Here is a 23,752-nt window from a genome sequence, read left to right on the forward strand (position 1 = left end):
GCTTTTGACACTCTACACTAGCAAGAATGATTTTACCTCGGGGCAGTGGTGAGGGAAGTACTGGCGTTTTTTCAGCAGAGCCGACGTGCGCTCACCGTCTGTTAACGCACATGTCGCACAGTGCGAAATGTGGAGACAGCGTCGATCGTGTCCCGATCTCATCTGTCTCGCGTAACCGCTGTTTTTAGCCGTCAGATCAGGCACCAGCCGGGGCGACTTCTCCCCTTCTTAAACTGTCAATTTGGTGAAAAGTTTGGATTCCTGAAATTATATTCTTTCCCAGCCCCGGGTCTTCTGTTTGGTTACGAAAAATTATAGCAAAATATTCAGTATAATGTGACGACCCCACATAATGCGCAGGTCCACACGGGACGGAGAGGCAAGAAGACACCGTATGGCTCAGTTTAAACAAAATGATGTAATCAATAATTATACATGGTACATCAGAGGCTGGGGTGTCCGAGCTTACGTGGCGACGCCGTCATGGGGGCGATGGATGGTCTCCGGAGTTGCGATCCGTCGGTGGCTGGCAGAAGCTGCGCGCCGTCCGGCTTCGGCGCTGAAGGACCCTTTTTCGTGAACGATCTCGTCCTCTGCGTGCCTTTCGTCCGCACTCGCCAGCTATATCTGCTCCGCCGGCCACGCCCGATCTCCCGTCTTCCCGACTGGAATGTTTTTTTTCTTTCTTCCTCCTTTCCACGGCGGCGCCCTGCGGCATCCCCGACATCCGTCGTTGGAATGTCGTTTGTCTCCCGCCGGCAGCTTTCTTCTCTTGTCCTTGTACGGCCAGGCATGCCTAATTGGGCTGGCTTTCCCTCCGGCCGGCGCCTTTGTACCATTGTACCCCTTCAGTGGCTTGCTGCCACTGGGGGCTCCATCTAGGCGGCGCCACCGAACGCGGACCGTTTAAGGGGAGACAAGGGAAGGGAGTAGGACGGTTGAGCACAAAGAAAATTCCGCCGAAGGTATGGGCCCTGGTATTTCACGCACGGAACGTCACACTCGCTCACCCTCCAAAAGAATGTTCTCAGGTATGGGCCCTGGTATTTCACGCACGGAACGTCACAATAAATTCATAACATTACGGTTTTTAGATCTGTGGTCGTCAAAAATTGTGAGGTAATGGGTTTTCTGATGGTCCTGGCACGTCGCGACTTCTGCGGGCTTCCGACGACGGAGCACCACAATGGTAGTATCACTACGAAGAACAGGGATCAGAGGTTTCGTTGATTTCAGTGCCGCATTTCTTTGACCAAAGCGAAAGCGAAGAGGCCATAAACGAGGGAATACACTTAAAGGTTTGTTTTGCGATCTACCACATTTTATGCGATTGGCATCACTCACCCCTTCGTAAATTTTAACGAATGGAAATAGAAATTTGTCGCGAACGACTCCAGAGACGTTGAGCAGTGCAATAAATCTCTCGATTTTTTTCCCACAGGAGCAGTAGTATGTTAGTTATTTTTATAAGAAAAGTTTTCATGTGTCTATGCATGCATAAGTACTGAGAATCTAAAAAAAAAGAAGTAATACCGCCATCATAGAGAATAGTGCTTTGGCAACATGCTGGCATAAAAAAATTTCCGCACTTTCTGCTTAATTATTCAAGACTTGGGGAGACTTGACCAGGGTGTTAAATATGGTTATCCAAGAACTGCAACAGGTATAGCTGAAAATAAAACGCATTACTGAAATTAGCAGAGCAATTTCATATTTGCGCCAAATTTGTTACATACCTCACGCATCAATAAAGAAAACATTTTTTATTGCCTCATCTCCTGTCAATCTCGCTACGTGCCTCTGTTGGTAGCCCGCCTGCGGTTGCTTCTTTCCAAACAGTCTTCGCGATTATGTACTACTTCATGAAGCCGCTTATGACACATGCGTGATGCAATGAAAAGCATATGGCTTTTGTCACACTCAAAGTGCGCTGTTCGAAGCATGCCAATGTGACCGCGCAAGACTGTCTCAATTTACCAGACTTCTTTCTACTAGAATTAAATAAATATGTCGGTCATGTTAAGAAATAGTTTGAAGTATGTATTAAATGCCCTAAAACGCGCCATTATACGTTCGTATAACTTCTACACAAGTTAAAACATGCTGTGCTATCAACAAAATAATGCACTCCTTGGTGGAGAGTGACCCTGCCGGCGCCCGTGCACATCAGCTCAGGGTGATAAATGCGTGCGCAGCTACATACATGCTTTTTTTTTCTTGCACAATTTTAAGCGTACCATGCTGTTCAGCTAGTGAATGAGCGCGGCAATCTCCCTGCTGTGAAGTACGTTGACTGGCAGCGCCGGTCGACACCCAGGCTTCGCGCTTTTACTACTGCGGCCCATTTCCTAATGTGGTATTTATATGCGAGGAACCTATTAAGGCTAATCTAATTTTCCGTTTTATGATACTACGCGGATCCAACAGCGACGCAGCTGGTCAGTACATGCTGCTTCTGCAGTGCGCAGCCACGATGCAGCCGCCGGTAGCTGCGGTAGCTGCGGTAGGCACGGGCAGGCGGAACCTGTTTTGCCTACCACGCGAAAGTCGCTACTGACATCAGCGCCACCGCATCTCCGTGACGTCGCGGGGTGAAGGAGGTCTATAGTTGGATCAAGGGGTCTGTTATTAGCTGCCTAAATCCGGTGGGATTAGTTTCGATGGCAACGGTTTCAGGAAGATTGTTCAACAAGCATTCAACCGCTGACTGTGTAAAAGGTAAGAAATTCTGAGGGGCACTTCGATTCTACTGAAGTGCGATGAAGCGAGAGCCATTTCCGCCTCTGTTGCTGCCCCCGTTACTGCGGTGATGACGTCATAGGTGACGTCACGCGCATGCGCCGGCAGCTGCCAGGGTGGAGTCCGAGCGGCGGTCGGCGCTCCATAAGTACAGACTGTGGTGACAACGTCATTAGTGACGTCACGAGCATGTGCAGTTCATTTTCGGTTACGACATACTACGCCATTTATTACGTCATCGGTTTTTGTCAATCATTTTTATTAACTTCCGAAATATTAAATTGATGAATTTTTGTGGCGCGAGGGTATCTGTGGCCAAAGAGCGCCGTGGCACAAGGTTTCTTGGTCTACTCAAGGTGGGGTCAAAGACGGTCTATAGACGGTTTATAAACTGAATTGACAAGAGGAAACGTCTATAGGAAGCAACAGAGTCTGTAAGAAGTCCATACAAAATTTATATACGAGTTTCATAAGCGTATATCGCGGTGCGAATTAGAGGATGGTAGCAGACGGAACGGCGAGCGCGCGCCGTCAGCGTCTCATTATCGGCATGTGTCTAATGCACGAAGGTGAAGTGTGAGAGGAGATAATGCTTACAGCGTGGGGCGCCATCATGGTATTGCCAACAGCGCTTGCCCCCCCCCCCCCCCCTCCCCCCCCCAAAAAAAAAATCACACAAAATCGACGATTGCCTCCTTTAGCAAGCGCCTGTCTAAAAGTAATACTTTAGTACTTCTGAACACTATGTGTTTAAAACTTTCCGGAATGCTGCCAGCGGGGGAAAAAAAAAACGTGAACCGTGTCAAAATGCAACAAAATGTTTTGTCGTTTCCTTGTAATGACAGGTTTTCCTGTTGTTCTGTGGTACTTTTCTGATGTACTGCATTTTTTTTCATCCAGTCCATACATTCTATAGTCGGATACAACTTAAGTCTGCAGTGGAGCTCCGCCCCCAATTAAGACCGGCGCACAGAATTCCTCCACGACAAAAAAGTAGTCCGTTGCTAAAAGTTTTCTTGTCACCTAAACAAGAGGCTAATCACAATAAAAAAGTTATAAGCTCTAGAATTTCGAAACCTGATTTGCTTAATAAATTCAAATATTAAAAAGCTGACTTCGCTTACTTTTGTTACTGGCTAGCGGAGTAATACAATACGCCGCGGACCGTGGTGCAGTGCTAACAACTGATGTTTTTTTAAGTTGTGTCCTACTGTAGCACTGGAAGGGGGGAGGTCTCGGAGCCATGGCTATTATTCGTGGGGTGATTTGAGACCCACCGGATTTTTTGACAATTCGAGGTTATTCGAGAATTCGAATCTATGAAGCTTCTTGGTAGTTTGGTAGCTTCTTGGTAGTTGGTGAAAGTAGTTTTGCGCTAGAATTTAAAAGGGCGACGCAATCACCGATTAAAACCACGACCATTTTCAGGCTTCTCCTCGCTGCGTTCGCGAAGTGCGGGGAAACTCGTAGTAACATCATAACTGTCTACATTTCAGATGTCCACTGCCTTCGTCTACATGCCGCCATGCGTCTTCTGATGCCGCCAAACAATGCTTCATGAGCTTCACCTTCGACGGCATTCTTTTTCATCCTTGAAACAACCGCTCTTTCGCTGGAAACTTAGCGGCGCCGTACGTAACGTCATTACTGGGGCCTGTGCCTGTCGCTGTGCACTGCAGAGAAGCCTGAACGCCGATGCCCCTTTAGTCGGCGATTACATCATCATTTCAAATCCTAGCGCGAAAAGATTTACCATGCTTTACCTGCAAGTTTCAAGCATTCGGCTCGGCTAAAATCATCGAACTCTAAAAACTCTTCAGTTGCCCTTTAAGCACCGAATGTATATCGTCTGCAGTTTTTATATCGTGCTTAGTGTTCATCGTGCTATGTCATAAATGGTAAGGCGGGAGTAACATTGTTCCAGAAGTCATTGCTAAAGCCTGCACCAGGCTGTAACATTGGACCTGAAAGATGTGTCTCTTCCCTACCCGTAATGAGCTGGCAGCGTGGCTGCGTCGACAAAAGCAATAACCCCGACCTGCCGTTCAGTCAAAGCGGCGTCCGTGACAGCTGCGTTCATGGCGCGGGACAGCGTCCTTCTCGCTGCCGCACTGAGAAGCAGCTCTGCTTCAGCGTTCCCCGTGCTTTTGCTGGCGTCGAGGGGACCCTATTTGCGGACAGCAGACAACGGAGAGCCAGCCCTGCCACCACCGCACCGTCTAATTTGGGCTCGGGGGCTTTTCCTCTCAACGAAGGGGTGAGTGCACATAGGTGTTCTGTAAAGCAGGTTGCACAGGTTGGAGTTCACTGAAAAAAGAAATAATAAATGCGGGACTGTTGAGCAGGCCCCAATTCGATTGCAGTAAAGCGCTAGCTTTGAAGGTGCCGCTTCGAATGTGCCGATTCCTGTCGGTGCGACAGCCATTGTTGTGAGCTTGCGTAGTGATGGGCGGAGTGATTGATTTTTATTAAATTATTAGTTACGATTATTTATGCTGAGATTAGTTATGAGCAGAGTACGTTACTGAAACGCCGGTTCGTATACGTAGATGCATGAAAGTTTGCAAGGCGCATACGGGGGCGTTTTTCGCGGATAGGGTGACCGCAGCTGGCACAGGACAGGGTAATTTGGGGAGATATGGGAGAGGCCTTTGCCCTGCAGTGGGCCTTTGACCTGCATGATGATGATACCATGGCAATGCCCAGCAAAGTAGCCGACCCGGAGGTACTATCGGGGACAAAAGTGGTATACTCCACGCGGCGGGAGCCGGAGCACGGAAAACTGCGTCGCAACGCCATCTACAGGTGGCGTCTGGGATCGAGACGGCCAATGCGTGTCCTTTATTATCAGCAGGCATGTCACTTGGTTCGTTTCAATGTTTCGTGCTTTAGCTCGCCAAAATGCCGCAGTTTTCCGTTGCTCCGGCTCCCGCCGCATGGAGAATACCACTTTAGTCACCGATAGTACAGCCTTTGTCAAAAGTTTGGAGCCCATGGGGTTTGCTTCTGAAGCACACTGTCTGGTTCGTAATGCATCTCCAGCGCCCTAAATTTTCTGAAGGTGAGAAGATTTCTGGTCCTGCCTCCGCTAATGGGTAGGACTACCATGAATGCTACAGGAGTCCCACTGCGAGGCTTAGAAGCAAACCCCCTGGTCTCCAAACTTTTGACAAAGACTGCACATCCCCTTTTGATATCCCTCGGTCCTCCTGCGCGCGTCACGTGGCGCGATGCGCTTCGAATTGGTTCATGCGGAACCGACTGAGGCGACAGACCTTTCCTAGGCTACGTCACACGGAGACCAGTGACGTCAGTATGATGACGTGTTAGGCGCACGCGGCAAACCCCGATGACCGAAACATTCGTAATACGTGGATAGGCGCTTTGTAGCTCCTTCTCGCCCGAGCGCCATTGCTAGGGAAGGGCGATGCTCTCCAACTGTCTGCGCCAACTACGCAGAGAAAGCCTGTGGCGTCTGCTTTTAACGCCTCATTGGGTGGGAAATGAGCCGTTGGAAGCTAAATTCGCTGACTGACTGGAAACAAATGACGTCACCAGATCGGAGCATTCCTATTGGCTTATTGGCTGGAGGGAAGTGACATCAACAGACCGCAAGTGACTTCACTTCCCTCGATTGGCTTGAAAGAAGTGACGTCACTAGACCGGAGCATTGCTATTGGCTGATTGCCTGGAGGGAAGTGACGTCAACAGACCGCAAATGACGTCACTTCATGTAAAGGCATCAACAGCAGCTAATGCCTGACGACACATGATGGAATGAGGTGTCCCTGTGCATTTTTTTTTTCTTTTTCCGAGCGGCGAAAAAATCCGACAGGTGTGTCTGTGAGCGCAGTGTGCAGAGACAGATGGCAACCGTCAGCCACATGCAAGGTCCTTGGGGAGCACTTCGTCACCGATCAGCAAAATTGCGCAATTTTAGAAATGCCAGTTACTCTGACACCTGTAAAAAACCGCCACACGCCAACACAACCGTTCCATCCTAGTGGTCGGAGCATCCTCACCGGATGCTGCAACCACGTGTTCAGGATAAGTAATCGCGCAATCCATGCCACCACAAGTGTATATAAACTCTGGTTTTCCTTCGTATGAGAATGAACTGTTCTCTACTAGTGAAATCAGGGCGAGCTGCGACCTTTTAGGCACATTCAGCGGCAGCAGAGCACGGATGCGCGCCGCTACAACCTCCGTCATCGGCACGTCGAATACCATCCGGGTGACCAAGTTTGGGTGTGGACCCCGGTACGCCGCCCAGGCTTGTCTGAAAACCTGATGTGCCGTTACTTTGGACCGTACCGAGTTTTGCGCCGCGTCACCGAAGTGACCTACGAAGTTCTTCCTGACGGGACTGTGCAGCCTCAGCGTCGTCCACCCCGCTCTGAGGTTGTGCACGTTGTCCGCATGAAACCCTACTTCACGCGGTAATGGATAGTACGCTCAGTGTTCCGCTAGTTTTCGCGTGGGACACCTTCGCCCACCTCCCTTGTACATTTTTATGTGCTTGTGCTGTTTTTTTTCTCTTTCCACTGCCCGTACTGCAACCCCGCTTTTATATTTTTCTTTTTTTGGGAGGGGGAGTAATGCCACCTGGTGTTCTCAGGTGGCGCTGAAGTGTCTTCGAAGACGTTGAAGTGTCTCGCGCTGGCTGGCTGGCTGCTTGCTGTATTCTGACGGTTAGCGACCTGTCGCCCTATTTTCCGTTACATTTTCTTTTGAAGCGTTTCATGAAAACAAATTCTAAACATCTGTAATCAAACAGTATTCATTCGTGCCGTGTTATATGCAGCCGTATATGAGTGGCACCTCAGACAGCCTCGAGACTGATTGCACCCCAGCAACCTCCAGGGGCATATTAAGGCGAAAGCCTTCAATGGCTCATGCTGTCGTCCGTTAACAAAGCGTCTCACACGCGTTTAACTCGGGAACTAAAAAATAATAGAAGAAAACCAATGGTTGCTTCAGATAGAGAAGGAAAAAATGATCCTAGAAGCCATTATAATTTCTTATAATTAGTTAACTAATTATAAGAAAAAATGTAGAAATTGCGTCGAAATAGCGCGGATGTCGATATAGCCACGGGAACAGTGTGACGTCACATCAGTGTCGGTCCCAGAGAGTGGCTTTAGGAGGGACGGGGGGGGGGACAGACTTTTGTGTACCAAAATAAAAAAGAAACAACGATTTTTATTTAGTTTACACAAAATTTCTGTGCGCTTTGTTATTGAAACATAAATGGCGAACGATATAGATCGATCACAAAATGAACAAGGGAGGGGAAAACCTCAGTTTGCTAGAGCCAACGTTTCGACAAGGGGACTTGTCTTCGTCTGGGCCCAGACGAAGACAAGTCCCCTTGTCGAAACGTTGGCTCTAGCAAACTGAGGTTTTCCCCTCCCTTGTTCATTTTGTGATCGCCAAGGACCATCTACCGCACCCTCTCTCTACCATGAACGATATAGATGTTATACCATTACTCATTCTTTGAATGTTAACGTTTACGCCAGCAATATTCATTTCGATATCAGGGGAAACAAGTCGACGGCTGAGATATCCCGCCACGGCATGTCCACAAGGTCAAAGAAACTACCGGGACATTTCACCAGTGGGATAAGCGGCCTTCATTACTCAGTTCTGGGAAGTGGCTTTGTTCCGCCCTCAGTCCCCTCCTTCAAGGCGGCTGGTCGGCGCTCCTTGTCAAGCCAAAAAGGGATGATCCTCTCGCTGGCATCGCTGTGTCCCATGGTGGGGTAAAGACATGAATGGGTGCCTCCTTGCCGCCCTGACGAGGTTGCTAGCCACCGCAGGTGAACGGCACCGCTGTCGCCGTGGTCGCCGCGCCGGCGGCATGGCAAGACAACGGTGGAGACACGGCAGGAACACGATACCTCGACAATCACTACGAATTCTGCTCGAATACTACCGACGTGTAGAACGTGGAATAGAGTGTAATAAGACAGCCGCTAACACGGTGAACGTACAAAGTAGGGGACTATTTGACACATCACAGACGAAAAAGCTTTCCAGTTCTATGTCAAAAAGTACATCTCGCCCTATGAGAGCTCGAAAACGGACGTTGGGGAAAATGTGCAAAGGCTTTTGGGGGTGAGGGGGTGGGGGGGGGGGGGGGGGGGCGACCGCCCTCTCCGCCGCGACGTTTTTCGCCCCGACGTCCAAATCCGACGTCCGACGTTTTTCCAAACAATGTGTGACAATTTTCACTATGCCGTGACGACTACCGATGGATGTGACGCAGTGGCGGTCCTAAAAGGGGGGGAGGGGGGGCCGCCCCCCTCCCCTCCTTTAGGACCGCCACTGCGTCACATCCATCGGTAGTCGTCACGGCATAGTGAAAATTGTCCCAAAATGGTCGGGAAAACGTCGGATTTGTGTCAAATTAGATGGAAAAATGTGTATCTAAGCGTAATTAACACTTAAGATCCCCGAAATATGTATAATTTGGGTATCGATACAGCCACGGGAACGGTGTGACGTCACATCCATCGGAAGTCGTCACGGCACAGTGTCCTCGGCTCGCGCCTCTCAACGTTTTAGAGTCAAAAGTGTCCTCGCAATTTTTGGTAATCGATCAACCCAATCAACACCTCAAAATTTAAACCTGGACGCAAAATGAGTGCTACCTTGCTGAAGACAAAATTTTCACAGAAATACGGGTATTGAAAAGGCGGTATAGATGGGCAGTATGACCTTAAGGGTGTATACAAGGGTGTATACCAGTATACAGTGCGTTTACCTGAAGCTTCGTGTCTTTATACGCGGACCTAATGTGCACAACCAATGACCACAGCGATGCAAGTTGCTGCGTGACGCCCGTACACGATTGTGTTCTGAGATACCTTCAGAAATAATCACAGGGCACTTCGACGACCTAATGTGCGCGAGGCGAAAGCCTTTCTGCGCCTCTTTGGCTGCTTCAGTTGCAGATTGAACGCTGTTCACGAGTGACGCCACCAAGGCGCCAAGCGCATGCGCAGTAAGTAGCGACGCGAGCGCCACCAACCGTGTGGTGATCCAATTTTCAATCATCGACTAATTACAAACTAATAACGAATTAGTAATCATTAGCCACTAATTGGTTACTTATTACCAATACACATTAATTCACAATTAATAACTAGTTACAAATTAATAATTGATTTTATTACCAATAATAATTAAACACCAATTACAAATTGATTACTAATTACTAGTGCACATTAATGTCTGATTCTAATTAATAGCAGTAATGCCACAATGAATTAAGTGATTTCTGGTTACGGCGTATTACGCCACTGATGACGTTATCGGGATTATTGACAGTATAATGTGACGGGCGGACAGAATGATGAGCCATTGAAGGCTTTCGCCTTAAAAGCTACTTAGTAAGATTGGTGTGGCGGTGCAAGAAAAAATGGCGCACGCCTAGGCACTGGGTTGCTGGTTAATTCGTTCACACTAGAAGCTCTACACCTTTATATTTCATTCGTTACGCCAGCGGCAGAAATATTTAGTTTAACGTTTTCTGCTTTCGTACGCTACGTATACATCAAAGGAGCGAGTTTAGAAATAGGCTACGAGTGTGTGTGCTGTGTTTAGCGCAAATTATGCGGTTGACATCAATACCAACGCACACTAATCGTCTACAGACGCAGAAGCGTTAAGTGGATCTCTTCGTCTCTATAGCTGTTCAGAGGAGATACAGCCGGCACTTTTAGGGAAAAGCAGAGCACACAAGACACATAAACATAAGCGGCTGGACAGAAACGCATCTAGTGTCGTACCAAGGCGGCTGTGGTTGGTTACTTCATGCGTTCGTAAAAGAAACACATTATGAAAGCCTTTTCACAACATTGGAGTTAATCTGTTATGACTTGCTCTACGCTACCACACTTCATACTCTCTATACATCCTCGGCTGCTGGCCCGAAAGGCACGGGTTCGATACCGGCCGCGGCGTTCGAATTTCGATGGAGGCGAAATTCTAGAGGCCGTGTATTGTGCGATGTCAGTGCACGTTAAAAGAACCCCAGGTGGTCGAAATTTCCGGAGCCCTTGACTACGGCGCCTCTCATAGCCTGAGACGCTTTGGGACGTTAAACCCCATAAACCATAAACCAACCAAACCTCTCTATACATCATGCTCTATACTCTCTAGGTACTCTATATACTTTTCACACAGCTAAGTGAAATGTTTTTTTGTTTCAACATTCCTGTTGGGTTTCGAGCACTTGTGCTCGCAAATTGTTGTAGATTGTTTGCAATCATTTGCTCGCTAGTGAATGCAAATTGTCTTGTTTGCATTGAATACACGACGCTGTCAAGGCGAGCATCTCGTCGCTCTATATGAGCTGAAGCCTCTGTCTATAGAACAAGAAAATCGAACAGAAAAGCTTTCCTAGAAGCTTTTCAGGGTTGGCGCAGTGCCGATTGGGTCAGCTTTCAGGGAGCTCTTTATGGTTTTTTATATACACACTTTGAGGGCTTTGTGGCTACCGGTGATGGTTGTTGCTCCTCCTGAACAGGGTCAATGACCGACGCGACATCTTAGAGTTTCTCCTCATCGTTCGCCCGGAGACAAGTTTACGAGACACTTGCACTATCGCGTATGTTAGCGAAAGGAGTGAGCACTGTCATACAAACTCCGGTACCGCACGCATCAAAGGTAGGGGGGGGGGGGGGGGGGGGGGGAGTTTTTTTTGTTTATTGCGACGCCTTTCAGTGTGTACAGAAGCGATCATATGACTCGTGCCATATGCTGAACGGCGGAGTGAAATCAGAATGCTTGTTTTTGTCTGCAAGCTGAAGTCAAAGGTACCACGGGGCTACGGTCGTCGTAAAATGATAGTGGTCGGAGAGGGGCCAAAGATATGACGCGAATACCACTCATGTACACACGCGCGGCGCAGCTCGCCGACACAACCGATGCTCTATGAGTCGACAGCGTGTGATACCTGTTCGTCGTGGCCACTGTAAAGGTAAATCAAGCGACGCTGGTGTGCTTCTACGCGTGTGAGTGCATACATGTGAACGCGAAGTTCTTTGTGCGGCGCCTTTTCACTCGCAGCGATTAATGGCTAAAGTCGCGATTGAAATGCAGTTGAAGTTGCAGTTTATTTGAAAATTCCTACAGGAATTCCAACAACTGCTCGTACTCGAAGCCATTGGCGAGTGTGGGGTCTCAAATCACGCTTGAGTGCAGCAGTGTCGCACGATATAAAAATGTGCCACACCTTACTGTGCCACACCTTACTGTGTCTTTACTATACTTTAGGACCCATTTCTTTTCAGATTAGAATGCGTTGTGTTTCATTGCTTCGTTTTTGTTTTCCGCATTGTGCCATCTGTATAACATTCCAGGTTCCTTGTATCGCCCGTTAAAAACACCCTCAACGGGCACTGTGGATATCAGAATAACTAACTAACTAAATAAATAAATAAATATGAACTAAGTATCAGTTATACTAAATTACCACTGTCACTTAAAGGGAAACTGCATAGGTTTTAGAAATCAACGAGCCTAAGAGGGTCGAATGTTTGAAACTTGCAGGTAAAGCATGCGAAATATTTTTGGGCTAGCACTTGAAATAGTTAAGTAATCGCCGATTAAAATCCGGATGCCCCTCAAGCTTCTCCGCAGCGCACAACGCCAAGTGGGGGGCGCATGATGGCGTCATCGAAGGTATCGGTACATTTCCACCGCACGAACTCCTGCTTTGAAGGAAAAAACCAACGCCACCGAAGGCAAACCCTGCCGAGAGTTGTTTGGCAGAGTCTAACGAGACAGGGAGGGGTGTGGCTGACGACAGCGGTAACTTGAAATCATACCTTCCATAACGTCACGCTAAATTTCTCTGCACTCCCCCGGTGCATTGAGGAGAAGCGCAAGAATCAATCGTCGATTACGTCACTATTTTGAATGCTAGTGCAAAAACACTTGGCATTCTTTACCTACAGCCTATATAGATTTGAGTCCTTGAATATCACGAAATTCTCAAAAAAGAGATGCAGTTGCCCTTGTGGGCAATTCCTCTGCGCGGGGACGCACAGGCAGTCACTCGAGGCAGGACTTTGTACAAACGGTTTATTCTCACATCAGGGGGGCCGGTCGTCGTCGTGGCAGCTGGGTCAGGTGGTCCTTTTGCAGGGCTGGTCCGAGAGCAAGAGAGCGCGAGCCTTCCCGGTCTCGCCTTATAAAGGCTTTCTCCCAGCCTCGCTCCCCCCGCCCCCCCCACTCGGGAAGAAGGGGTCCGAGGCTACCCGCGGTGAGCGGCGCGAGATTTGACTTGCCCGCGAGCAGACCCTACACCCTTTAACAGTGAAGAGAATGCAAAGCAAAATAAAATAATAACTGCAAAAATTTGGATTGGTTTGGTTTGGTTTATTGGGGTTTAACGTCCCAAAGCGACTCAGGCTATGAGGGACGCCGTGGTGAAGGGCTCCGGAAATTTCGGGGTGTGGCTGACGACAGCGGTAATTTGAAATCATACCTTCCCTGATGTCACGCTAAATTTCTCTGCACTCCTCTGGTGCATTGAGGGGAAGCGCAAGAATCAGTCGTCGATTACGTCACTGTTTTAAATACTAATGCAAAAACACTTGGCATGCTTTACCTACAGCCTATATAGAGTTGAATGCTTGAATATCGCGAAATTCTCAAAAAAGAGCTGCAGTTGTCCTTTAACAGTGAAGAGATTAGTGCAAGGCACATCGAAAGCTCTAAGTTCACGCAAAAGAAATTCATAATACCGTCGACTCGACGTAGTTGAATTGTACCGCGCTAAAGAGGACAATTTTTTTGGATGAAGCCCTCGTCCTGTGTGTTCCTCTGTCCTTCGTCCAAAAACTGTCCCCCTTAGCGCTGCCCAATTCAACCTGCCCAGGATACGGCAAGGACAAATTCTGTACCGGCATCAGTGAGAGCGCGAGGCGAGGGAGTCGTGACGTAATTTCATCACCCTGCTGCAGAGTAATTAATCGCTGTCGCATTAAAATGTCTGAAAATACTACCCATAAGCCACTAGGTCATACGACCGTTTCGCATTCGTTGTCGCTAAGCTTATTGATGAGCTACTTAGTTCTCACTCGAATTTGAACGCACATACTTTGAGGCAGCTGGTGGTTCCCCATTGGACATATCACGGCCCGAGTCTGTCATGCACATTTCGCAGCGGAGCAAGTGTGTTGTGGTTGTGACTAAGCCTTTTACTCGCAACTGACTTCTCAAAATTTTTGCTTTATCTATTTTTTTTCACGACTTTTAAAAGCTTTTAAGGCTGTTCCATGCCAGCTAGCAATATAAAAAGAAAATGAATTCGTTTGTAACTAAACAACAACATGGCAAAGAAAACAGTAATGACGACGCCAGTAACAGCAACAATGCCTGCTATAACAACAGCTACAACACTCGTCCGTGGTAGTCACGTCAGGGTAAATAGGAAAGACGCCAAGCGTTTCGCAGGGTTGCCAGATGGCTCCGACCTCAGGTAGCCAAATTGGCCTCCGTAGTAGCCCAAACGTAGCCAAAAGCGAAATTTTTGCGTAGCCCAAAAGTAGCCAAAGATATTTATTTTTGTGACGACATTTCTTAAGCATATTGAGTTAATTTTCGGCAAGAATATTTACATATTAGATTTTTTTCCCGCACATGATGTCTGAGGGGGTGCGCACGGCGTGTTCTTTCCGTTGTTACGTTTCGCATCCTTCATGCGCGCTAACCAGTGCGGCTAACCACGTGCGCTAACCAGGTCCTCAAGATGGGGCCGCAGTTCCACTTTGGAGGCGCGGCAGTAGGCCATATCACCTGAGGCGGGTGACGCCAGCCAGTCCCCGCGCGGAGAACGGCGGCGCTATATAACTCAATCGCAGCTCTAGTTTAGGAATATTTCACCTTTTAAACGTTCGCGCGCAGATTAGACACATCGACAGTGAAAATACCTCACTGTATACTTACGCAGCCTCACATTTCAATTTTATGCTTTGACAGAAAGGTTCTCACTGAGAGCGTCACCTCAAAGCATCTAGCATGCGCCTTCTTGAAGCTACATTCTACGATATGCATGAGCTCAGAATGATTCAAGGATATATGCCATTAGATGATAATCTTTGTAGACTTTATCTTCAGTCTGACAGCGCGTTCACAGTAATGAGAAAAACATATTACCCTTGAATTCCGGCTCCTTTTTCCATCTCTTTTTGTAGTTCCGGATATACATCGCCCACTTGCCCATTCTGAAAGTTGTCGTAGCGACGGATCTAATGCCACGTCATGCCACTAACTTCCGCCGCCTTCGTTAATTACAGTGTGTTCCGCGCCGCGCCGAAGGATGGCTCCATGGCTCCGCATGAGTGCACGCAGATTACGCAACGGACACGGCGCTCTCGCCTCGCTCGCAATGAATCTCGAGGCTGCTCGTGTGCCGCTTGAGGCTGCAGAAAAAGCGTAGGCTTTTGCGAATGGCGCGCTTGCTGTGTCCACCACGAGAATAGGAAGAAACAGAAAAAGGCCTTATTAATGTGTAAGCATTACTTGCCTCATGCGTATCTTGAGCAGAATGTGTCCGCAGAACCAGAATAAACAATACAAGAAAAGAACATGCCTGGCGGTAGGTTTCCAACCAGCCACCTACCGCAAACCAGGCAACAGAAGCGAAACAGTAGCATTTATTGCTTACGCATTAGCACCACGTAGGAAGACTTCAGTTCTCTTAGTGTTTAACGCTCACATGTGCCGACGGCAACAGTCTAAATGTTCGGTGGCGCGCGCGCGCGGGTGGCGGATTAAGTGGAATCTATAGGCCGTAAAGTGTTTCCGGGGGGCAACTTTCACGTAGTGTCCCCTCTTTATAAAAGAAATCGAAAGGCCATGATCCTTGACCGCCTGAAACACATAAGTTTTCTAGAACACAGCGTTTACTAATTGTCATTTTGTAGCAGACGCGCTCAATTTCTTTAACCTGCTGTAGCCTGCATTTTGATTCCAGCGTGCCTTTTATTTCTGTCACTGTATAATTGTAACAGAGTACATTATAACTACATTAACTTCTTTTTTCACGCATGAAAAAGATGTAGCCCAAAAGTAGCCACATAGCCAAAACGCAATTTCTGACGCCAACTCGGACAAAAAGTCGCCCAATTTGGCTATTAATAGCCCAATCTGGCAACAATGGCGTTTCGCAATAATTTATTAAAGCCATATATCTTTAACATTCTTGTAACCAATTGTATTTTTTCTCTGTTTTTTTTTTCTATTTACCACTCCCGCTCTGTAATTCCGCTGGCCCTAAGGGGTAAAGTAAATAAATAAAATGAATATAATTTGAGATAGTCTTTGATGGTTCCGTCTGTATATATAGAGAAAAAGGCAACTTTGTGAGGCACACCACGCACTCTGCTCTGGATTAAGAGTAAGAGGGTTAAGCAGGCTCGTAGCGAGAATAGTTTTTTTTTTTTTTTCGGGAGGAGCCCAAGTTAATTTCTTATATCGAGCATGAGGGAGGGGGGGGGGGGGGGGTTAGCTGATGTGTGGTACGTGGCCAACAGAAGTCCTTCCTGACGGAAGAATTCGGGGGGTTGAACTAATTTAGGAGAGTCCTTGATACGTGCCTGGGGTTCAGGTTCAAGTTCAGGGTGGTGAGTCATTTTCCCGATACACGGATGATGCGGGCCATCGAGTGTAACCGTACACACTAAATAGAAAGGAATAAAAAGGGGACCTTACTCCCTTTTATGCACGGAAGTGCTCTAGAGGACAACTCACTCCCTTTTTACACCCATACAGGCGTATTCGTGTTTAGAGTGCGGCGTACTCGACGAGGTGCAGCAGGACGGTGGAGCCATAGAGTTTCTTACTATTACCTAGAGGGAAAGCTGGCAGCCCGTCTATGGGAGTTTGCATGGCGACCCCTCGAGACCACTTCAGCCCCCATGGGCGCTCAAAGCATCATGGGGCGGTGAGCTACCGACTGAAGAACCACAACTTTTGGCCAAAAAATAATAGAAAAATAAAGCTGATCGTTAACTACAAATGTCTTAATATTCAATATCTTGTCTAATGATTGCAACAAACGAGCAGAAAAGCATTTAAGTGCAAAGTTCGCCCAAAATAAGAGACGACTCGCTCTCCTATTGGCCAAGTATTGAACACTATAAAAACAAATATTTCGTAATTAACAGGCGCACTTTTAAAAGTAAATATGTTTTCAAAAAAAATTTGGTTGCTTAATTACTTTAAGAGGTTTTTTAATGGCATTTCGGAAAAGTGAAAGCTTTTATTGGCGTCATGTGTCGTTGCGTTTTTACTACTATGGTTTTTGCACACTGCGTTCGCGCGTAAGTCGTCTGCGCACACACGAACAGCGTTCTCGGAACCAAACATCTTAGTAGTGCCACTCAGTGTTCCCCCCCAAAAAAATACGACTGTTCCGCAACAAGTAGCTCACCGCCCCATGATGCTTTGAGCATCCATGGTGGCTGAAGTGCAGCGCCGCCAGCTTTCCCTCTAGGTAAAAGTAAGAAACCCTATGGGTGGAGCAGCCCAGCTCCCAGGGAATAGAGGACGGGTTGGGAGAGGAGGAAAAATTGCAGACATGTAGTGCAGTGACTGAGTGGCCCGACTTTGCGCTCCATATCTAAAAAAATGAATAGAAAATTATCGGTCCTTTGTTTCAGGCATGTGCGGCGCCCAGCTCGATACATTTACGTTCCATCTGACTCACGAGTCAACGAACTCTCTGTTTACCGGAAGCGTCCTGGGGCAGCGCAGTCTTTGAGAGACTGCATACACTAGCGCGAGTTGCTGATCGCAGCGCTATCATTGCGCAGTAAAGAGAGCGGTGAGGAAATAGAGAGAAAGAGAGAGAGAGAGAGAGAAAGAAGCTGTAATGAAAGACACAGAATGTAGCCTGTGTAGAAACATCGCTGACCTGCTACTCTGCGTTGGGGAGGGGATTTGGGAGAGAACGACGGTGAAAGAAGGGTGCGGAAAAGAGTACAATGGAATACTTAAATGAAAATAAAAAGATGCGGTCATTGATTAGGAGTTAATATACATCAAAGGAGAATGCCGGGACGTTTAATGGCTTTGTGACGTGTAGACTTTGTGACTTTACTTTGCTGCGTCCAGCAAAGCCAAAAAGAATGCAGTAATGCAGATTCGTTGAGAAGCGACGTTTTGCTTCGTGGCTGTTCACCTGGCTCAACGTTATTGTGTGGATGAGCTGTTAGCTAGCGCTGCTAAGCCTCACGGCATATGCTGCTCGAATGGGAGAAGTTTCATACTAATAACAAATTGGGTTTAGCCGCAGGATTTTGGGGTTATGTGCGATCTCCCGTATAGTTAAAGGAAGCGGAGTCTCGGGGCCTCGCCCAACTTAACGTTTGTTCCAAAGTCATTCAAAGTCTAAACAATGGTCGTCTAAGAAAACGAAGAAAATTATAGCCCTTTTGGGTGATAAAAACACGATTTTCGAATAATGTACAGTTACGGTCGCTTTATGCCAGCACCTTCAATAGAACAGGTACTGGATTTTTCACTGCTAAATCATCGAAGTAAGGACGGAAATTGTACAAAAACTGACATTTTCACAGTGTGATTACTCAGTCTAAAGCTATAGGGCTGTATATGTCGTCTCGACGTAGCCATGACTATCTTCTTCATGCTGCATACGGAAATGCTACCCTGATATATACGAAGACGTTGCTCGTGAACGCGTGACTCCAGAAAAATGGCGTTTTTGCGTCGTCGGTGAACTGCCGCCTCTGCGGCGCTTCGGAAGCAACTGAGCAGTGCTGCACCAATCATAAAGACGCAAATCTGTTATGGGATGCCCTGCAGCGGATGCTTAAGAGGAGCATTACTTTGATTACTCCTACTATAGATGCCTTACTACTGTGCATTATGTTGATGGATTCCTTAATACGTTCTTTTTTATTCGGCTGCAGAGCTTGGGAAAACCCGAATCGTGGACCGGCCTTGTGAATCTGTTGTTTTGATGAAATCTAATTTCTACCGGATGAATGTTCATCTCAAATAGATAAACATTCATCCATGACCATCAATGAAATCTATGACCAGATAGATCTTAAACTGGAGTTTTTCTTTTCTTTTTATTTGTTGCTTAGACATTTGCCTAAGAAGGGGCTGAGGCTAAAGGCACAATGTTGCCTGACAGGGCCTCAGCCCCCTACTACATGACAAACAAACATACGAATTACAAAAGTCCGGCGGGCCGGTACAGAATAGTATTGTTGATAAGGAAGAAGGAAAAAAACAAAATCAAAGAAAAGAAAAACTCAGTCTTGGTCACGTGCTCAACTTTTCCCGTTTATAGTGCCCTGTTTCCTTGACATTTTTTTTATTGTCTTCGTTGCCGCTTCTTTACTGCTTTGTAAAGCACTGTAATGTTCGTGCTTTGTATAGTTCATGTGCTAAACAGAACATTATTTCGCTGTAACAAATACCATATTCTAAATTATAAAAAGAAATATCAAGCCGTAGTTTAGTGGTCTGACTTTACAGCTCAGAGAGGAGGAGGTTTTCGGATCGAACTTACGCTACCATCGTGTACCTATCTTTTTTTTTTTCCTACAGGAAAAAATGAAGCCCTTAGTTTGTCATACGTCACGTGGGAGCATAGCAAGCGAATTTGAACGCCGCCCCGAATTACTTTGTAACGGCTATGCACACGGGAAAAACAATGCATTGCTAACCACGAAATATTGTGCGAAAGTAGGTTTTTGCATGTGGACACCAACGCCACGTGCCTGAAAGCGCGATTGAGAGCGCGTTTCCTTTCTTTTCGTGATTTGCGCATGGATAGCATATATGCTCTCGCACAGTGACCAGCTATGGTGTTCTGTCTGCGCCGCCGCGGGTTTCAAACCTAGTCGTGGTAATATTTAGTTTATTTCCCCAGGCTGCCAAGTATAGAGTTTCTTACTATTACCTAGAGGGAAAGCTGGCAGCCCGTCTATGAGAGTTTGCATGGAGACCCCTAGAGACCACTTCAGCCACCATGGGCGCTCAAAGCATCATGGGGCGGTGAGCTACTGACTGCAGAACTTCAACTTCTGGCCAAAAAATAATGCAAAAATAAACGCTATTCGATAATCAAGAATGTCCTAAAGTTCAATATCCTGTCTGTAAATTGCAACAAACGAGCAGAAAATCATTTAAGTGCAAAGTTCGCCCAAAATAAGGGATGGCTAGCTCTCCTATTGGCCCAGTAATGAACACTACAAAAACTAATATTTTGTAATTAACAGGCGCTTTTAAAAGTAAATATGTTTTCAAAAAAAATGTTGTTGCTTAAACATTATAAGTGGTTTTTAAAGGCATTTCAGAAAAGTGAAACATTTTATTGGCGTCGTGTGCCGTCGCGTTTTCACTACTATGGATTTTGAGCACTGCGTTCGCGCGAAAGTCGTCTGCGCACACACGAACAGCGTTTTCGGAATGAAACGTCTTAGTAATGACACTCCGTGTTCCCGAAAAAGTACGACTGTCCCGCAACAAGTAGCTCACCGCCCCATGATGCTTTGAGCGTCCATGGTGGCGGAAGTGCAGCGCCGCCAGCTTTCCCTCTAGGTAATAGTAAGAAACTCTATGCTGCCAAGGCCACCCTCATCAAAAGCCTCGTTAATTTCGCGCCAGTCCCCGCATCACGTGACTGTCTTCAGAGGCTTCACCACACACCGGCTGTTTCCAAGGTACGAGGCCAATAGTGCTTTCCCGCCAAAACTTTGAAAAGCAGGATGAGCACCAGGCAACAATGGGCGATTTGAGATGCCACCAGGCGCCCTGTTTCTGTGCTTCTTGTTTCCTTATTTTCATCCAGTTTGCAAGTGTTCCTGATAGCCCGAATCAGCGCACGAAACACGTGGCAGCGTGACAACAGCAAGCGAGGGTACGACCCGATGATGCTTCGCTGAATGACGAAAAAACCGAGGCAAAACAGGAAAGAGTTTCTTCACTCTTTGCTTATCGGTGCAGCTTTGTCGGAGCCCGACAAATACGGCAGCGGCGAGCGGAAGGCGGATAGTCGGCTGCTGTTGCTTTGGGGGCAGAAAGATGTCGCTTCCACGTTACAAGGTAAGCGCTTCGTCCTAACGTGCTTTTATAACGCTTTATCTTACCTGTAGTCGTTTCTATAACGCCTTTTTTTTAACTAAACACGTTATGCACTCGTCTAATGAAGCCCGGCTAAGACGCAGCACGTAGCTAGAGCACTGGGCAAAGGAACGGCCCAGGTTTAGAGTGTTGACGGCTTCAAGGTGCTGGATGACTGTAACTGAAGCGAGCCTCGGATTCGTAGTCTACCCTCGCAGGACGGGGACCAGTGTGTAACGATAATGTCTGAGCATTAGCTGTGGTGTGAGCGCTATGCATTGTTGTAGTGTTCTGGTTTAAACCACTCGGCTCCTCTCCAACGTTTGAGTGCACGTACTCCAACGCGCGCCGACTTGTACACTATGCGCCCCTTCCGCAGTCTCACCGGCTTTCTTGTACTGGCGCAGCCGGTGGTAGCGTCCTGGCGCGCTTCCAAGTTCGTCGAGCGAGCCACCGCCGTCGGCGCTCCACTCAAAACATAAACACGCCGTGCGGTTACTGGCACGCTGCCAAGGCACGCACTACGGACGACGCCGACGCCAACGGCGCGAAACTGAAGAACAAGTTGAGAAGAGCTAACGCTCAAGAAACGCTACTTTATTTGAAGAGGGGATTAATTGACGGGGACGAGTCGGCAAGCACATGGAGTAGCAAAGAACCACCAGGAACCGCCCCCGACCAGCTCAAGCAGAAGACACGTGCGCGGGCGGTCAGCGATGACGAAGAAGCGCAGTTGGCGCTTGGTCTTCATCGTCTTCTTTACAACGTGTGCTGCGCACGGCGCGAAAATGCAGAACGAGTTCAAAAGAGCTAATGCTCTAAAAAAAAAACACGTTTCTCTCCTCTCCTTAGACACCCGGGCCAGGCACACGCCAACCCTCTTATGCCTCTTCCGAAGTAGGCTTAGCTTCACCCATAAGTGAAGGAGTTGCAGCGCTTTCTTGTGAAGGAGTAGACGCTTCCCGCCTGCTTCGATCCTTTCTTTTTTTCCCGCAATTGTCCGTACTCGGGCTAAGCTTTAGTTAATCGGGGGAATAACGCACTTCATTCGGGCGTAGCAGTCGTCCCCCGATAGCCACCGCGAAAAAAATGAACGGATGCGCAAGGAGTCGACAACCAGGTAACCTTTTCTTCGGAACCAGACGCATTATCTCTTCGCTACTGCTTGAGCTTTTTTCGATAATGCATACAAAAGCAACTGGCTCACCGAAGCTGGCCATGCCTTACGTAAGCGGGCATACCCTGTCATACGGTTATGGTCATATCTACTCATTCCTTCATGCGCCTCACTTCGCCCGCATGTCAAAATGCCGGTGGATCCAGACATACATAAAAAAGGGCAATCCCAGTCAGGAGTCTGATCTTGTGCAGTATACAGTCGTGCCCCGTTTACAGAGACGACTGGAATGATTGAAAATTTTTCTCAGTATCAAACTTTTGCAATGAATTTTCGCCTGTTTGATATAGATACTTGCTGTTTGGACCGTGAATAGAGTGAAAATTCTCAGAGCTCACTGGAGTCCATGCCACTCTTGTGGCGTTAATATGAACAACGACCAGAACAAAAAGCCGACTATCCCAACCAGATGTTTCTTTTCCTGTGTTTTGAACGCATGACACCAGTGAAAGGCAATGCTAAATAAAGACCAAATGCTTTATGGCGCCCTTTTTTTGTTTCGCCGTTTCATGCATTATAGTGCTGAGGTGACAGGTCGACGCTCCATTCCATTTGCCGTGTTGCATGAGTGGCTGCGAAGGACATTCAACAGATTCTGCGACGTTGAAACGGGTTCAGCAGCCGTCATCCCAAAGTATACAGGGTGTTTCAGCCAACACTCAAAAATTTTCAAAAATAGGGTCTTTAGGGTAAACTTATGACTTTTACGGCTTGGTATGATAGTGAGTGGACGGGGAAACAGTTGTGGACGGCAAAATAGCTCAAAAATCAGCAAAGGAGTGAAAACAAAGTTTGAATTGAATTGAAACGTATTTAATGAGTGATAATTAATCGAACAAAAATGTGTAACTGAGATAGATTAATCAGTTATTTGTGAGAACAAACCATTGGACGGTTGAATAGGCTGGACGGGAATATAGTAAAAGGACTGGAAAGCAACCACGGCGCCAAATTTGAAAAACCAAAATGGTTAATTGAAATAAAAGAAGGTATACAACCAGAGCAAATAAATCGGTCTTCAGTTAAAGCATCAGATAATTAAGCTAATTCAGTAGATAAGTTAAAAACAAAAATAAAATGGTTAAGAGAGGCAAAAAGAGGCGACAAGTGCCGAGGAGGCTTCAATGCTTTTGCATTCTCCCAATGCGAGTCGCCGCAGTGATCTTTAATTTTTTGAGTATATTTATTCTTCCGCATTTGTCGTCGCGAGGACGGAATATGTTTTGCCGCATCATTATTTTCTATGGATAATGTGTCTTTCTTTCTTTTTTTCCTGCTTTCAGATCCAGTTGCACAGCCATCTGGACACGTACATGCGGCATGAGACCATCTGGGAGCTGGCCCAGTTGAGTATCATGCAGGATTGCGATGGAAAGCACGATGGTTTAACGTGCGCTACCGCAAGCTGTCTCGTTTTCCTCTAGGCCAGCGGGACAGGAAAATTAAATGTTAACTGGCGCACAGGCGCGACCAACGCGCTGCTGGTGAGATGAATGCCCTCTGCGTCTGTGGGTCTCGCAAAGCACAGCACGCTGTGAAACTCGTCACAAACGGGAAATGAGTTCAAACGGCTCCAGGTTGCGCAACTGCCACGAAACAAACAAAAATGAGGGTTTCTTTTTTTTTTTTTGAAGGATGTAAAATCTTTTCACTGGCAGACGAGCTTGAGGATGTGTTAAGCTTACAGAGGAGCATGTCCAACATTTCTGCATAAAA

At 47.2% G+C, this 23,752-nt stretch overlaps 1 protein-coding gene across 3 annotated transcripts in view; it reads left to right on the forward strand.

Moving 5' to 3' along the window:
* Window positions 1-4,895: 4,895 nt before the first annotated feature.
* Window positions 4,896-23,752, forward strand: part of LOC149366025 (adenosine deaminase-like) — a 31,299-nt gene continuing 12,442 nt past the window's right edge. The window contains exons 1-4 of one of the 3 annotated variants that reach the window (XM_089550285.1): window positions 4,928-4,996; window positions 20,588-20,656; window positions 20,743-20,841; window positions 23,320-23,381. In XM_089550285.1, the coding sequence (XP_089406411.1) occupies window positions 20,821-20,841; window positions 23,320-23,381 (83 nt within the window). In that variant the 5' untranslated portion in view covers window positions 4,928-4,996; window positions 20,588-20,656; window positions 20,743-20,820. Of the gene's footprint in view, window positions 4,997-20,587; window positions 20,842-23,319; window positions 23,382-23,752 lie in introns of all 3 variants that reach the window. The other 2 variants (XM_089550241.1, XM_089550166.1) reach the window with 2 other exon arrangements.

Source organism: Amblyomma mixtum, chromosome 1 (genome assembly GCF_055824585.1).
Source record: "Amblyomma mixtum isolate Tamu chromosome 1, ASM5582458v1, whole genome shotgun sequence".
NCBI lineage: Eukaryota > Metazoa > Arthropoda > Arachnida > Ixodida > Ixodidae > Amblyomma > Amblyomma mixtum.